We start from the raw sequence: 18,920 nt of genomic DNA, 5'->3' as shown, positions 1-18,920 counted from the left end.
AATTCAACAGACAATTGTTATATACCAATTTTGTGGTAGCCATTTTTTTCCAATTTAGTTCATCAAACATTTATTATTTATTTACTATTTACCACACCCTGTGTAAAAATAAAACTTCTACAGGTTGTGTTAACTGTGGCCATTTTTAGAAAATGTAGAATAATACCATTGATGGTAAAATTCAAAGTTTGTATATATGTGCCTTAGTTTCATCATTTGTAAAAAGAATAGGAGAAGAAAGTGGCAAACCAGTATCTTTGCCAAGAAAACCCCAAATGGGGTCACAAAGAGTTGGACACAGATGAAATGACCAAATTGAACTAAACATGCTTCATAGAAATGCTATTGCCTCAATGTGTGCTATAGTGGAAAGATCATTGATCTTAATAAAAGACCGGTTTTCAAAATGTTTCTACCACTATATGTGTAACCTTAAGTAACTTGAGTAACTTCTCTGAGATTCATTTTTCAAAGTTATAAAGTGTGTGAAAAGAAAGAGGGGGAGATGAAAATATCCTACCTATATCACTGAGTTGTCCTGAGGATCAGATAAAATAAAATAAAATATATAAAGCACTTTGCAAGCCTTAAAGCCCTATAAAACTATTATTGTTGTTGTTTTAAAGGAGAAAAATATGACATTTTTGTTTGGGGGCCCTGAGGCAGTTCTATTAGGTTATGAATCATCTTTATATTTGGACAAATAGAGGTGGTGTAGGGGTGGGGTTTTTTTTGTTTTTATTCTTTGGATTAATATGTGTATGTCACACATTAAAAGTCATATGTATTTATAACAGCCAGTCATTTTCAGATGATAAAAGAAGCAAAAAAGGAGTATTTGTTTTTCAACCCATCAGAAATTTATATATAATACAATTTGATATTTAAAGTATCTATGGCCATATATTATACCAATATTTTTGTTATCATTATAATTTAGTAAATGGCTATAATTCTTTTAAAGAATGAATACATCTTTCTTTTCCATTATGCATCAAACCAGTTGTACTTTCTAAGATAAATCAAAATCCTGAAATTTTGGTGTGACAACTCCTTAACTTAATATACCTTTAAACTTGTAAAAAGTAGTCTCTATCCAGTCTCCTTCATTTGTCTAGTTTAAATAGTTTCCAGCCTCTTCTCACCAGGTACTTGTCAGGCATTTGGTAGATAATCTCATTTATACCCTGCTTAGTTAATTAAGGTGATTGTAAACAAAAGATGTACAATTCAAAGTCAAGCCGAATTTCACATGGATGATGGAGGTGATAATAGCTTAATTCTTGCTTGATCTTTCCTGTCTTTGCTCTGGCTAGCATACACTGACCTTGTCCACAATCAGATGACCTCCCTATTTTACTCTGCTGTTTTGAAAGCTGCTCTTGCCATAGCTAGCCCTGAGGGGGTATCTGGGACACCACTGATCCACTGACCCATGTCAAGACTGGATTTTCAGTCTGATCTACTGGGCCTCTGACAAGTTTACATGTTGGACTTACTGAACATAAAAGCCAAAGAGCCTGCATTTTTCTGCTTCTTAAGTGACATGCGCATTGTACTTAGTAAGAGGAAAATATTCTAGCAATTTCCTATGAAATTAATTTCCTAATTAATTTAATATTTTCATTTTTAAAGTGACCAAGTTCTATCTAAAGTCTCTGCCTTTTTTGTTTTTAAATTTTATTGGAATTAATTTCTTTTTTGTTTTGTTTTTGCTTTTTGGAGGGGCAGTTGGGGTTAAGTGACTTGCCCAAGGTCACACGGCTAGTTTTTGTGTTAAGTGTCTGAGGCCAGATGTGAACTCAGGTCCTCCTGAATCAAGGGCCGGTGCTCTATTCACTGCGCCACCTAGCCCCCCTGGAATTAATTTCTTAAAACTGAACTTCAATATTTACAGATTTAAGAAAGTATGTTATTAGCACCACACCCAGAAATAACTGGCTGTGTAACCTTGAGCAAGTTACTTAACCCCAATTGCTTTAAAAAAAGAAAAAGAAAATATGTAGGTTTTAAAATTTTATGTTATTTTGGGGGAAAATCCATTATTTCTTTTGAAAATCTTATGACAGGTTAAAAAAAAAAGAAAATCTTAAGACATCATTATTAGCAGAATATAGCATAGTCTTATAAATACCAAAGCTTATATATTTTATTTTAAAATCATGCTTTTAAAGTACCTATGTATTTGCATTTGAAAACATGTTACAAAATGTTTCCTAAAGGGAAATCCATCACCATCCTATGAGAGGTAATTCAAGTTTGGACAAAATCTAATAGTACTCTCTTGTCTGGATAGATAGAAATATTTTCCACTTTTGTTTACTTTATTCATTCCACCATTTCTTCTTCCACACAATAAGACATTATCACTTCTTTGTGTGATTACCTATTCATTGTTCTACAGTTTATAACGTGACATTGTCTTTTATTTTTATGTAGGAGTTGATCCCTGAATTTTATTATCTCCCTGAGATGTTTGTCAACTTCAATAATTATAATCTTGGAGTGATGGATGATGGGACAGTGGTGTCTGATGTTGAACTTCCTCCATGGGCCAAAAGTTCAGAAGAATTTGTTCGCATAAACAGATTGGTAAGATAGTAATCATGGCTTTGTCTGTCAAAGGCCTATTCTTATGGCATCTTTTATGTGGTGTATAAAGTTAACCCAGGTCCTTTTGTACAAAGCTGAATTTGCTATAGATTACAGAGTGATATAACAGTCCTTGACTTTCCACTTTGTTTATATTAGCTTATTTTTTTCATGCATGTAGGATAACTAAGAGTTATTCATGCTCATAGGATGATGTTTTGTTGCTTTTTAAAATATATTTGTCCTACCAGAAATGCAATTTTAACTTTTATTTACAGTGCTAGTATTACTAGCTTCCTTTAGGTGGAGGAGTCTGTACTTTTTTGATATAGGAAACATTGCTTCAGATTATCCCCCACATTTTCTTCTTTGAAACAAATATTTCTATAATATTTAAAATATGTGAACCTTTAAATAGTCATTTACTACAATTCATGTTACAATTGCTTAAATGACATGTAGTGTATAAATATCCTGTCCTTAAGTTATTTAGCATTTGTCATCTTTAAGAAAGAATATTTGCCTACTGTCCTTTTTAACTTTTGATAGAAATTTCACAGCAGTAAACGAGGCTTTTATCCTTGTATTTATAATTCAATTCCTCTTAATAGTGGGGCTTTTTTGTAATTATAATCTTAGAAGTCCAAACTAGCCATTATAGTTTTGAGTTTGCTATTAAATAACAAAATATTTAAATTCAGTTATCTAAATAATGCTTTAATTTTTAAAAAGACATCCTCCTTCTTACTTCTCATTAGTTCTGTTTTTATTTCACTCACCTGAATCTCAGTCTTGCTTCTAAAATCATACAGTGTAGTATATCTGTTGTGCCAGCTTTTACCAGATACTTCAAAAAATGCTCTCTATATCATTGTATTTAAACTTAGTCCTCAAAATATGGCTTTGTGATGGGTAAGAAGTTCTGTACTTTAAATGTGTTAGTGGTTTCTTTGAAGGAAAAGTGGAGATAGGAGAGTTGACTTGACTTGGTATTTTCATTCTTCTCTGCTTTCTCTTTTGAGGAGCTCTTTAAGAAAAATTAATAATTATGATCAGAACCATATAATTAATGAAACATGGGGTTCAAAGGTAATTTGAGGCCTAAAGGGAACTAACTCTCCTTGAATCAAGTGAGCATATGTAGTGTTACTAAACATGCTGGGGCAGGAGGAGGTGGAGGGGGGTGAAGGAGTGTGTGTTGTAGTGAAGTATCCTTTTTGGCTTTACAATGAACCTTGGGTGATAGTCATGTTTTAAAGATTTCATCTCTTATCAGTGTTTTAATTTGACAACTTGAAGGATTTAGTAGTTCATCTTGTAAGCTGGTCCTCCTCCTCATTCCCCCCACCCCCATCCTTATGCCATACTCTCTTGGAAACGGAGGACTAGTAGGGGATATTAGAAAGTGACAACTTACCAACCAGTTCAGATCTGTTGGGAGCCCGTGTCTTTATGGAATTATCTATTTTGTAGTATTCTGCAATATTAAAATACTTCCAAATTTTGTTATGATTTTTAAAAGTCTGAAAGTACTTAGATTTTATTTTGATTCTATTGGTTTCACAGATGTTATGGTTTATTTTATTAATATTTCTTTTTTTGTAGTGTATGGGCATTAGAAATCAATACCAAGGCAAATGCAAAAAGCAGTTTTCTTTTGGAACGGGATGAGTTTTACACCACTAGTAATTTTTTGTCTCTGATTTGTTGGTGGGGAAACAATATTACTTTGTTGATTTTGTGAAGAAATTTGGAAGTCTAAAAATGATAAAGCTTTACATAGGATAATTCATGATGATTCATTTTAACCTCCTAGGACTAACTGATTAGTATCGTATTTTATGTATCTGTTAACATGTTATCACATGAGATATTTTTCCCTTTTTTGCGTTTTTGGTTTCTTTCTTCTAGTCTACAGATTTTATGCAATGATTGTAGCTCATGAAATGCATACTACTTTGATCTGTGACCTTTTTGTGGTGCTAATCGGGTTCCTGATATCATTATACCTTGCTCATTAATCATATTTCCTGCAGCCCGTCAGGCAACCAGACAGCCCAAGTCCCTGTTTTCAGCCCTCTGTTGGCAGGTTTCTGCTTTTCCAGATTATTACAGTGCGATACTTTGGCTTCTCATAACCAGAGCCACATCAAGCTGTGTGCTACAATTAAAGTCAGATGGTCCTCAGGTTGAACAGGGATATAGTGTTGCAGCTGTCTGTCTTCCTGGAACAGACCAGCCCTAGGAACAGATGATATATAGGACGGTGAAAAATAACAGATTGTACAGTACCAGGTTAGTAGCAGGGGATCAGAGCATTAATTAATGGATATACTTATTTTAAATTGATACACAGCTCATCATTTTAAAATACTGAGGAGCACAAATGTTAATTCAAGAAGATAGAATAATTTTTAAGGACATATATGACTATATTTTGATTTATACTGTGTTGGGAATTTTTTCTATGGTTAAAGAGTTGATATAATCATGGGGGGGGGGGCGGACATTTTGCTAGTACTTATCTAAACATTTTCTTTTTGAAAGAAATACAGTACTGGAATTTTGACCAAACACCAATATTTTGCATATCTTGAAAGTAAAAACTAAAAGTTGCAATTTTTCTTTCAGGAAAAGAAGTAAAATTCCCATTGTTCTTGATATTTGAAATAAAAGTGAAATTGAATATGATCCTCCATTTTGACTGGGGTCTAGATGCTGGTCTTATTCTCATGTGTTAAATAAGACTGAAGATGTTTGATTCTAAATGCTACAAAGAAAACAAATAAGCATTAGAAATTTATCTTCAAAATAATGTGAGATTCCTTAATTCACCACTCTTTAATATAGGACAGCTATAGACTGTGTTATTTCTTTATACAGGGAATTCCTATATAATTGCAAGAGGTAAATTTAATTCAGATGGCCAGCCTGGGCAGTAACTCTCTAGCAAGAGTTTACAACCTGAGGTGTGTGAGTTTGTTTTTAATATTTTGACAAATGCATTACAACTTAATTTTTTCCTTTGTGATTGTATGTGTTTTTCTAAAAAATCTACAAGCTGCTCCAGCTTCCCAAAATGATATATGATGGGAAAATTTTTAAGAAGGCCTGTTTTAGAGTATTTTCTAAAAATACATTTTATTTAGGTGACACAGTGAAACTTTACTCAAAATTTATTCAGTTAAAATAGTCCTTTATCACTTATGGAAACCTCTCTTCTTTCATCCTTTCCTCTTCGGTTTGCTCTGTAGTGAAAAGATGGTAGCCCCCAAAATGAACTGTAATACACAATTATATAATGGAGTATATATATATGTATATAGTATATGGTAACATAAGTTATATAGTTAACTATAAATACAGAAATGCAAGGAGTTTTTATTAATACTTGCTTAAGAATATATAATAGTCTGCATGTGAAGATCTGGAAATGTAACTTACTAAGGGGTGCTTTGGGGAGGAGAAGACGAGCGTGCTGACCTTTGAAGAGCGTGTAAGGAACTTCAGTCACCTTGAGTGGTCTTTTGATGCCAGGGGTCAAAGTTGCAAAGAAAGATAGAAAGTTTTACAGGCCCTGTAGGTTAGAAAGTAAAGAAAAGAGGGAGAGCTAACAGGTTACAAGCTGAGCTGATCAAGATTGGATCAAAGGAATGTTGATCAAAATTTTGTTTGCCCATAACAGAGACTATTATGGAGCACTCTATTTCTTAGCCAGCATTATTGGTAGTATTTTTTTGGCATAGGCTAGGTCACAAGCATGGGGAGCTGTAGCCTCAAGGCCACATGTGGGCCTCTAAGTCCTCAAGTGTGGCCCTTTGACTGAATCCAAGCTTGGCAGAATAAATCCACTTAATAAAAGGATTTGTCCTGTAAAACATGAACTCAGTAAAAAGGTGTCACACAAGGACTTAGAAGGCCACATGTGGCCTTGAACCTGCAGGTTCCCTACTCCTTGCTCTAGGAGTTAATAGTTGAGTTATGATTCAGGTAACCACAGGGTGAGTAGTTTTGACCTAAAATCTAGAAAGAAGAATTCCATGTTTCCTCCAAGTGTGAAAAAAGAACTAAAGTTAAAAATTTACACTTAGACTATAGGGCAAAAAGTAAAGTGAATTTACAAGAAAGGACAGTGATCCTAAGGATCAGACTTAGAACTAAAGGCCCATTGGATAAAAGGGGAATGAAATAGGAAAAGTCCAGAACAGATGATTTAATGCTCTAAACTTGTGACATATTAATTGAGTAGCTTGAGACTATGTATTTATGAATCTACTTATTCTTTATGGTATTGGTTCCCCAAAATGTATACATACATACATATATATGTGTATATCTATGTTTGTATATGTGAGTGTTGGGAGAAAGAGTTGGAACTTGGGAAAATCCATTTTCCCATGACATACCATTTATGAAGTAGCATGGTATAATGGAGAAAAAAAGAACATTGAGTTAGTGTCAGAGGACATGGATTTGAGTCTGCCTTTTGCCATTGTCAATAGCCATGTGACCTTGGGCAAGAGGGAAGTTTTCTAGTGTCACTGTTTTCTTTTTAAATTAAGTGGGCACTTAGGTGGCACAGTGAATAGAGCACCAGTCCTGGAGTCAGGAGGACCTGAATTCAAACCCATCCTCAGATACTTAACACTTACTAATTGTGTGACCTTGGGCAAATCACTTAACTCCAATTGCCCTGCCTTCCCCCCTCCAAAAATAAAGACAAAAAAAAAAAAAACTAAGTACTGTTAATCTAAACAAAACAGAATATCTGTTTATAATGTTTTGAAATATGTTTATAATGTTTTGTCTATATATCCACTGTACCCATTAGTGCTACATTTCCAAAATTCTACTTTTTTCTATTTGAAGATCTTTTCTTCTATCTCTACAGCTCTTATCTTACTGAGTCTGAAAATCCACTTATTGATAAGGGGAAACAGGGTAAGGGTGGGGAAAAAAGAAACTAAAGAATTGTGGGATAAGGATGAAATATTGCATGCACACATACTTCCTTCTTAATAGTCTTATATATTTGTTATGTCTTTCTCTTTTTCTGCCCTTTTGCAAAGGTTAGACTAGAGCCTGAGGTTTCAGTGCAGTGTCTGAAATTTTTAGAAATAATTTCAGAGAACTACCTCTGTCCACAGATGGCTCCCACAAGTAGAATGCATTGACCAGGAACAACTCCAGTACCATCCTCTACTTCTTCGTATGTACTTCCTTCATTTATCCAGCCTTACTCAATTACTTCATCTTTTTGAAATAGGGAAGTAGATGGCAATTCTCTTAAGGAGTGGAAGAGATAGAAAAAGAACGCTTGCCTCCCCTGAGGACCTAAAAGCATGGTGTGGTAAAAAGGTTAGAAATATTCTGTCACACATGTCTCAAGGTTGTGTGGGTTAGCTGTAGAATTTAGTTTAGAGAGTAAGCTAGTTTTTCCAGGGACCTTTTTTTTTTTTTTAGTTTTATTAATATATTTTGTTTTTACATTTCAGACATATATAGATTACTTCCACTTCATAAGAGATTTCTTGTAACAAAGAAAAACAGTGACCTCATCTGAATGTGCATGCAACATTTTATGTCTATAACATACTACCAATTCTCTATTTTAAAAAAATGGACAGAAATCTCTTTTTTCTTCCTTCAGTCCATTGAAATAGAAAAGGAAAACAAACTTCTTGTAGTAAATATGGATAGTTAATGACTTATAAAAATGTGTCTTGTTTTGTACCCTAAGTCTCTGTATGGATAACATGTTTCACTATTAGTCCTCTGGAATCATGATTGGCCATTATGTTGATCTTAGTTCTAATACCTTTCAAAGCTGTTTATTTTTACAGTGTTGTTATTAATTTTAAAATTATTTTGCTTTTGCACTTTTTAAAGTTAATGTTTTTAATTATTATAATATTGATAGCATAGTAAAATTATTTTTGAATGTCTTTCTGTGTTGTTTTGAAATCATATTTCCTCATTTATTCTAGCATAGCAGAATATCTTATCACATTTATATACCACAGCTTCTTGACGCATTCCTCAATTTGGGGACTTGCCTTTAGTTTTGAACTGTGTTCATCCCCAAAATTTAATACTCTGTTTAGCATTGTAAGAACCTTCACAATTAGAAGGCTAATTAATCTCACCTTAATTCTATAATTATATATTGTGGCTTCCATACCCTAAAGGAGATCATATTAGGGTAGGGATAAAACATGTAAATGACTAGTTAAGGATTGAATGAATGTTGTAAGTGTAAGTAATAATGTGAGTGTATAGTTATATAACTTGGGGTGGGGGCAGGGAAGACAGACACAGAGTAGGAATTGAAAGATGATCTCGGAGGGAACACCCTAGCAGCTAGGACAATCAGAAAGAGTATTTTCCGGAAGGCGGGGTTTGAGATGAGAGTTGGAGGAAGCTGGGGAGGCTTAGGAGCAGAGCGCTGCAGTCTTGAGGGAAACTCATGCATAGGGATGGAGAAGAAAGGGACAGAGCAAGTAGGCTAGCATGGCTGGAGTGTAGAAAGTATGAAGTGAGTAAGCTGTAAGAAGCCTGGAAATGTAATGAGGGTCCAGGTCATGAAAAAACGTTAAATACCAAAGGAGTTTATATTTGATACTGGAAGTAATAGGGAGCCAATGGAGTTTATTAAGTAGGTGGGTAGCCTGATCAGATCTATACTATAGAAAATGAAAAAAAGGGGAGGGAGGGGAAATAATGTCACAAGCTTAGCACTAAGATTATGGCAAAGGCCTGGAGTGATAATGGAGTCTTTAAAGGGGCAATTCCTTTAATAAAAAGCTAAATATATTTAGCAATTAGTAGATATTGTCAGAGTATCCATTATAATGTTTTATGTTTTATAAATCTTTTTCTAAGTATTTAGTTTAATGGATTTCAAATATTTCCTAGCATAAAAGATCTTCTAAAACTTGAAATTGCATACATGAAAGGGACGTATTATGAGCCAGTGAGTTTACTATGTGAAATATAATTGAAAATGATTCATTGCTTTTTGTATATTTGGGGGAACGAGATGCTAATACATCAAACCGTTGGTAGAACTTAAAGCCACAAATTTAACTTGTTTGGAATACATCTGGAAATGTTGTTTTCTTTAAGAAATTCAGAAACCTATAACTATCTTGTGCTAAACAGTACATTTATGCTGTTTTTTTTAAAAGGATATGAACATATGATAATAACTAGCTCAAGGCAGTGTAACAAAACCCAAGAATCTAAAATTGAATATAAATTTTTGATCCTATTTTATAGACTTGATCAAATCAAAAATTTTTTTGAGAAATTGCAGGCCTTTATAGGTAGCTATTTATTAAAGTTTTTGCTTAGTACAGGTATTCTATGCTGTGCCTCTTTAGCATTTTGTTTCTTTCACCTTAAATCTTAGTCTATGCCACTTGTATCCCTCTTGTAATAAGAGATATAGAACATAAGTGATAGAAACTCCATACACTTTTGTTTTAAACTGTGTATAAGCTTTTTTCTCTTTTGAGCTGTATTTTAAGTTTAGTGATATTAAAAAAAAAACTTTACCTTATTCATCTTAGTAAAAATCAGCAAGAATTTATTACTCATGTTGTACCAGCACTGTTCTAGAGAATGGAAAAACAAAGACAAAAATTAAACAGGTCTAGTCCTGGATGAGTGTCCATAATTTTAGGGGAATACATACTAGATAAATGCAAGGTAATTTCAGAGGGAGGCACTTGCTTCTGAGTCAGTTATCAAATACTTCATGTCAGAGGCATTGGAACTGAACTTAGGTGAAAATTCAGGTTTCTAAGCGTTATGTATCCCTATAGTAAGTAGTAAAATACTTTGAACCTATTAGATTCTATAAATTCCTGTTGGTTTGATTTTATTTTTATTTGACTCCCTGATATTTAATTTTAGTTTGTGATTCAGTTTCTCCTTCAAGTTGAGCTTCTTCTTTAAACCTCTTCCTCTGTCCTACCCTCAACCCCTATTAAAATTTCAGTAGAGGGGCAGCTAGGTGGCGCAGTGAATAGAGCACCAGCCCTGGAGTCAAGAGGACCTGAGTTCAAATCCGACCTCAGACACTTGACACAAAAACTAGCTGTGTGACCTTGGGCAAGTCACTTAACCCCAATTGCCCTCCAAAAAGGCAAAAAAAAAAAAAAAGATTTCAGTAAAGAACTTTCATTAATTTCAGTTTGGTTGAAATTTTGTTAAACCATTGTTTTTATTTAATTAAGAAAACTATTGAATTACTAAGTAAAACTAAGAGCTGGTCTTATGAAAAAACCAATAAAATTGATAGACCTTTAGTCAATATGATAAAAAAAAAAGAAAGACGAAAACCAAATTATGAGTATCAAAAATGAAAAGGGTGAATCTTAACTCCAATGAAGAGGAAATCAAAGCAATAATTAGGAATTATTTTGCCCAGTTGTATGCACATAAATTTGACAGTCTTAGTGAAATGGATGCATATTTACTGAAGAGGAAGTAAATTACTTAAATAACCCCATCTCACAAAAAGAAATCGAACAAGTTATCAGTGAACTCCCTAGGAAAAAATCTCCAGGGTCAGATGAATTTTATTAGTGAATTCTATCAAACATTTAAAGAACAATTGATTCCAATACTTTACAAATTATTCAGGATAATTAGTGAAGGAGTCCTACCAAATATGGTACTGATACCTAAATCAGGAAGAGATAAAACAGAGAAAGAAAATCATTAGACCAATCTCCCTCATGAATATAGAGGCAAAAATTTTAAATAAAATCTTAGCAAAAAGACTTCAGCAACTTATCACAAGAATAATACACTTTGATCAGGTAGGATTTATTCCAGGAATGCAAGGATGGTTTAATATTAGGAAAACCCTCAGTATAATTGATGATTTCAACAATAAAACAAGCAAAAACCACATGATTATCTCAATAGAAGCAGAAAAGGCTTTTGACAAAATACAACATCCATTTCTATTAAAACACTAGCAAAAATAGGAATAAATGGAGCCTTCCTTAAAATAATAGGTAGCATCTATTTAAAACCATCAGCAAGTATTATATGTAATGGGGAGAAGCTAGAAGCATTTCCAGTAAGATCAGGGGTGAAACAAGGATGTCCACTATCACCACTCTTATTCAGTCTGGTCCTAGAAATGTTACCAGTAGCAATTAGAGAAGAAAAAGAAATCAAAGGAATCAAATTAGGCAAAGAAGAGACCAAGCTATCACTCTTTGCAGATGATATGATGATATACTTAGAGAATCCTAGAGAATCAAGTAAAAAACTACTTGAGACAATAAAGAAATTTGGCAAAGTTGCAGGATATAAAATAAACCCACATAAATCTTCGACATTCTTGTATATTTCTAATGAAATTCAACAGCAAGAGATAGAAAGAGAAAACCCATTTAAAGTTACTGTATATATTATAAAATATTTGGGCATCTACCTGCCAAAACAAACCCAAGACCTGTATGAACACAAGTACAAAACACTTTTCACACAAATTAAGTCAGATCTAACTAATTGGAAAGACATCAATTGCTCGTGGCTGGGTAGAGCTATATAATAAAAATGACAATTTTACCTTAATTAAATTATATATTTAGTGCCATACCAATTAATTTACCAAAAAAACTACCTTATAGAGCTAGAAAAAATAGTAACAAAATTTATTTGGAAGAACAAAAGGTCCAGAATATCAAGGGAATTAATGAAAAGAAATGCTACGGATGGTGGGGTAGCTATACCAGATTTTAATCTGTACTATAAAGCAGCAGTCCTCACAACTACTTGGTACTGGCTGAGGAATAGAATAGTGGATCAATGGAATAGATTGGGCACACAAGACTCAGCAGTCAATGACTATAGTAATCTACTGTTTGATAAAGACCCCTGTTTTTAGGATAAGAACTCCCTATTTGACAACAACTGCTAGGAAAACTGGAATATAGTATGGCAGAAACTGGGCATAGACCATTATCTAACACTATATACCAAAATCAAGTCTAAAAATGGGTGCATGATCTAAGTATGAAGGCTGATACTCTAAGCAGTCTGGGAAAGCAAGGAATAGTTTACCTGTCAGATTTGTGGAGAGGGGAAGACTTTATGACCAAACAAGAATTAGAGGGCATTATATAATGCAATATGGATAATTTTGATTACATTTAATTGAAAAGCTTCTATACAAACAAAGCCAATGTAACCAATATTAAGAGGGAAGTGGAAAATTGGGAAAGAATTTTTACAACCTATGTCACTGATAAAGGACTCATTTATAAAATATACAGAGAATTGAGTCAAATTTATAAGAATACAAGTCATTCCCCAAGTGATAAATGGTCAAAAATATGAACAGGCAGTTTACAGAGGAAGAAATTAAAGATATTTATAAGCATATGAAAAAATGCTATAAATCACTATTGATCAGAGAAATGCAAATCAAAACAACTCTGAGGTACCACATCTCACCAGTCAGATTGGCTAAGATGACAAAACAGGAAAATGACAAATGCTGGAGAGGATGTGGACAAATTGGAACACTAATGCATTTCTGGTGGAGTTGTGAACTGATCCAGATATTCTGGAAAGCAATCTGGAATTATGCCCAAAGGTCTATAAATAATTTCATACCCTTTGACCCAGCAATATCACTTCTAGGGTTGTATCCCACAGAGATCATAGAAGTGGGAAAAAGACCCATGTGTACAAAAATATTTATAGCAGCTCTTTTTGTGGTAGCAAAGAATTGGAAATTAACAAGTTGCCCATCAATTGGGGAATGGCTGAACAAGTTGTAGTATGTGCTTATTATTGTATACTATTGTGCAGTATGAAACGAGGAGCAGATGGACTTCATATTTACCTGGAGAGGCTTATACAAACTGTTGCTGAGTGAGAAGAATAGAGCCAGGAGGAATTTGTACACAATTATAGACACAATGTATGTGTGATGACCAGCTTTGACAAACTGGACTCTTCTCAGCAATCCAGAGTCATAAGTCAACCCCAAAAGACTCATGATGGAGAGAGATGTTTACATCCAGAGAAAGAACTGAGATTGAACCCAGTTTGAACAAGCTACCTGCCCTTTTTCATTTACTTGTTTGGTTCTGTTTCCTCTTTCCCATTCTTCATTCTATCTGTTACAATCCTTCTTTATAACCTGACTAATGCCTAATGTGAAAGTATTTGCATATACTATACTTGATTGTATGCTGCCATGGTGGGAGTAGGGGGGTGGGAGAGAAAATTTGAAACTCAAGGAATTGTGGTAATGAATCTTGTAAACTACAAGTAAACAAATTAATAAAGACCAAAGAAAAACCCAACCCAAAAATAACAACAAAAAAAAAAATGTCTTAGTCTACACCCTTAGTCCATCACCTCTCTGTTAGGAAGAGGTTAGCAGCCTTCCTCATTGGTCTCTGGAATTATGGTTGGTCATAGCATTGATCCAATTACTTGGTTTTTTGCATTTGTTTGTTTTTACTGTATTAATTATTCTACAGGCTGTATTTACTTCATTCTGCATCATTTCATACAAGTTTTCCCAAGTTTCTTTGGAACTCCACCTTTTATGGTTTCTTATCGCAAAATAGTATCCTATTAACACACAGATAACACAATTTGTTCAGTTGTCTCTCAATTGATGGACACCCCCTTCAGCTTCCAGTCCTGTGCTACCATTTAAAAAAAAAGTTGCTTTGAGTGTTGTGTACATGTCTCTTACTATTTTTTTTCTCATCAGTGATGTAAGCCCAGTAATAGCATCATTGAGACCCACTTTAGTAATTTTGAAGGCATAGTTCAAATTCGATTGGCAAAATAATTAGACCACTTCATAACTCTATAAAACATACGTTAATATTCATGTTTTCTGGTCATTGCTATAACATTTGTCATTTTTCTTTTTTGTCAAATCTACCAATCTCATAGTATATATGAACTGAAATGTCACGGTTATTTTAATTTGCATTTCTGTAATTCACAATTATTTGGAGAATTTTTTCAGGTGGTTGTTGAAAGCTTAGAGTTCTTTGTTTGAAAACCATGTATTGATATCTTTTGATCATTTATCAGTTGGATAATATCTCTTGTTCTTATAGATTTTAATTAGTTCCTTATCTTGGATATGAGACCTTCATAAGAGAGAATTGCTACAAAGATTTTTTTCCTCCAGTTATCATTTCCCTTCTAATTTTAATTTATTTTGTTTGTGCAAAAAACTTTAAAATGTTATTTAATCAAAGTTATCTGTTTCCTATGATTTTTTCTATTCTTTGGTCAAGAATTCTTTCTTTATCCAAATATCTTGCTTCTCTAATTTGTTTATGATATCATCCTTTTAATCTGTGTATCCATTTGGAGTTTAACTTCATATATGTTCTATTGGTCTGTTTCTAATTTCTGCCAGACTGCTTCCTAGTTTCCTAACAATTTTTCTTAATAGTTAATATTTTTCCAGTTATTTAGATGAGTATTTGTGTAAAGTGTTTTGTTGTACTCATATAGTTCATGATCATATGAACATATTTAATTGTTCTTTCAGCAACTAAAAGAATAATTCTTTCTCCTATAAGATACTGACTTTTATCTTTTTCTCCTTTGTATTAAACATTGGTGATGATACTACTGACATACATGTGAAATATGATGTTACTTTTCTGTTATTTTAGAGAAATGAATAGAATCTCCAGATCACCCATTTTTCCCTTGTAACATCAAAATAAACATGGTGCTCATTTTTTTTAAAAAGTGATTTATTCACTATTTTATCTGAAATAAACACCCAAAGTTCTCTATAATGATCTAATTTATCCAACGTTTTCAGGGAATGAGATATTTTACATAAATAAATGTTCTAGATAGTTAAAAATTAAGTATTTTAAGTAACCTATTAAGTATCAAAACCTTTTAATTTAACATAGCCACTGGTATATAATATAATGTAAAGCTATTTGTATAAAATCAATAAACATTTATTAAGAGCTGGCTATATATGTTATGAATTATACATCTCCATGCCTTAAACAAATGGTAGTAAACATTAACATTGTCTTGATGATTCATTGTCAGAGAGCAGTATAATGTAGGGGATAGAAAGCTACCTTCAGAGCTAGGAATACCTGGGTTCAAGTCTAACTGTCTTCCTGACCCAAGGCAGGTAATTGACCTTTTTTTTGCCTTAGGCAGCTTTCTAGTACTGTAAGTTGAAGAGAAGGTGCCATCCTACCTTGTTACCTTATAGAGTTCTTTATACCTATGAAATACTGATCTGGTGTCTATCAATGTCATCACTCTAAATTACACAACTTCTGTAATTATCCTCTCATATAATGCAGTGATGCCTTTAAGGGCTATTGGGATGTGTTGACTGCTCTTCATTTTTATATTTTTTTCTGTCTGCTTTTCAAAGTGACATCTCATGACTCCTTTTACTTTTCTTCTGATATCAATTACCTCCTTATAATGTAAGGCCTTAATTTATATAGTTGTTTAGATGAAGGTCTTGAGGGTGTCTGTATCATTCCTATAGATTGCTTGGGTTTTATGGCAGTGATTATTAGCCTTACATCTTTTAGAACTCTTTCTTCATTTCTGATCTAGATGATTAAGTTTACCATGGGTCCAAATTCTGAGTAAGCAGCATATTTAAGCACATAGATACACATAACATGATGTTGTTGCTATTTAGTTTTTTCAGTTGTGTCTGATTCTTTGTGACCCTATTTTGGGGTTTTCTTGATAAAGTTACTGGAGTGATTTGCCATTTCCTTCTATAGTTTATTTTACAAATAAGGAAACTGAGGTAAACAGGGTTAATAAGTAATTTGCCCAGGGTCACACAGCTAGTAAGTTCCTTAGACTGTATTTGAACTCATGAAGATCAGTCTTCCTGAGGCTAGGAACTCTATCCACTGCATCACCTAACTACAACACACATCATATGTGTATATGTATAAAAAACGGATAGAAAAACCTTAGACTTTTACCTAAAATTTGTATTATTCATAAGATAAGGTTATATTTATTGAATTCAAATGTAGACTTCTGGTCATCTCAGTCATACACACACACACACAAATGTGTGTGTGTGTAATAGATCTGATAAACTAGTTTTTTCTTATTCTTTTGAGAACTAAAGAATCCTAAATGTTTCCTTCACCTCCTTTAGCCTAAGAACTATCTGTGTACATGGTGGGAAAAATATTTATTCATGAATGAGTTGAGGGCATAAAAATGTAAGTAAATAAGACATATGTATATAATATATGTAATTTTAATCCTATGCTATTGTACTTCCTACAAGTGTAAATTATGCAAGTTATACCATTCTTCAACTGCTTGATTTTCTGTGCACTTCCATTGTTATATCGTTGTGTATTGTCCTCTGTTTGGCACACCTTTCTGACTTGTTAAGATCCTACCCATTCTTTAAGATGTAATTCAAATATATTTCTCCAGAAAGCTAGTTTCCAAATCTCTCACCTTCCCCACTCCACCCCTTCAGCCAGTCTTCCAGGCCATTCTCATAGCACCTTATTTATTACCTCTCTTAGCCTTGGGGGACTAAGATTTATAACTATGCTTAGGTAAAACCCTCAGTTTCAGTTTGAACCTGTATTCTCTGTAGCCACCTGAATTCAGTTAGCAGCTATATCTTTGCCTAGATTTCTTCCACTGTGTCTTCAGTAATTCTCTCTTCCTTACACTCCTTCCAACCTAGAGAAATTCCTCAGAGCATGTTCTCTGTTCTAGAATATTTTTTAAGGTATTAAAAAAGCATTGCAGGGGTGGTTAGGTGACACAGTAAATAGAGCACAAGCCCTGGAGTCAGGAGGACCTGAATTGAAATCCAGCCTCAGATACTTAACACACACACACATACACACACACACACACACACACACACACACACACACACACACATTAGCGTGTGACCTTGGGCAAGTCACAACCCCAATTGCCCTACCTTCCCCCCTTCAAAAAGGAAAAAAAAAAGCATTACAGCCTCTTTACCTAAAGAAATGTCAGCTTTTATGGGAGAACTGTACCCTAACAAGTGTCTTTTATGGAAAAAAAAGAGAGCTTAACCAGAAAAAAAATTGATATCTTTTTTTCTTATATCTTGATTTCCATATGTACATACACACAATATGTATGTATGTATTTTCTCTATCTATCTACCTACCTACCTATCTCCCTCTCCTCTTTTGAAAAAAGGATGAAAAGAAATCATAAGGAAGGAAAAAAAAGGGAAAAGAAATCATAAAAAATAAAATAACAAAATAATAAAATAAAAAATAAAATAAAAATAAATTTTAAAAAAGGGAAAAGAAATCATAAGGAACTTATTAAAATTGAAGTGTTTACATTCCTACATGGTAAAACAATACTGACTCATGAGATTTTTTCTCAGTATGAGGATCGTTGATGGGAATATATATGTTTATATAGGTGGGTATATGTGCATATAAATACATATGTGAGTGTGTGTATATATGTGTACATGTATACAAAGACATAGGGCACAGGATCAGTTGAATAGGAAGGGATGATATATAAAAAATTAAATTAAAAGGTGAGAGAAGAATATAATGAGAAGAGATAGGCAGAGATAGAATAGGGTAAATTAATAAAAGAGGCAAGAGAAAACTGTTACAATGGAGGGGAAGAACAGGAAGGCTAAAGGGACTGGGTCAACCTTACTCTCATTGAATTTGGCCTAAGGAGGGAATAACATACACACTAAATTGGGTATCTTACCGTACAGGAAAGTAGGGGGGAAGGGGATAAAAGGGGGAATGATAGAAGGGACAGGCGATTCGGGAGGAGGGTAGTTAGAAGAACACACTTTTGAAAAGGGACAAGGTCAAAGGAAAAAATAGAATAAGTGGGAGGTGGGATAGGATGGAGAGAAATATAGTAATTTTTTTCTTTTTCTTTTTTGCTTTTTTGGAGGGCAGTTGGGGTTAAGTGACTTGCCCAAGGTCACACAGCTAGATTTTCTGTTAAGTGTCTGAGGCTGGATTTGAAGTTGGGTCCTCCTGACTCCAGGGCTGGTGCTCTATTCACTGCGCCACCTAGCCACCTATAGTCATTCTATCACAATATATCTACTGTGGAAATGTTTTGCGTAACAACACATGTATAACCTACATTGCATAGCTTTTCCTCCCAGTAGGGATGGGGGATGAGGGAAGAAGGGAAAGAATCTGGAAATCAAAGTTTTAAAATCAAATGTTAAAATATATACACACACACACACACATATATATATATATATATATATATATATATATATATATATATATATA

General features: G+C 33.6%; 1 protein-coding gene across 2 annotated transcripts in view; it reads left to right on the top strand.

Moving 5' to 3' along the window:
- LRBA (LPS responsive beige-like anchor protein) overlaps positions 1–18,920 on the top strand; it is a 737,508-nt gene that overhangs the window by 568,291 nt on the left and 150,297 nt on the right. For both annotated transcript variants that reach the window (XM_069105500.1, XM_069105498.1), the window contains exon 34: positions 2,440–2,592. In XM_069105500.1, the coding sequence (XP_068961601.1) occupies positions 2,440–2,592 (153 nt within the window). The remainder of the gene's footprint in view (positions 1–2,439; positions 2,593–18,920) is intronic.

The sequence above is a fragment of the Petaurus breviceps genome, unplaced genomic scaffold (assembly GCF_028583685.1).
Source record: "Petaurus breviceps papuanus isolate PSGF00001 unplaced genomic scaffold, PetGlider_PUasm1.0 76, whole genome shotgun sequence".
Classification (NCBI taxonomy): Eukaryota; Metazoa; Chordata; class Mammalia; order Diprotodontia; family Petauridae; genus Petaurus; species Petaurus breviceps.
The sequence above is the reverse complement of the archived record's forward strand: the minus strand, read 5'-3'. Positions and strand labels throughout refer to the sequence as shown.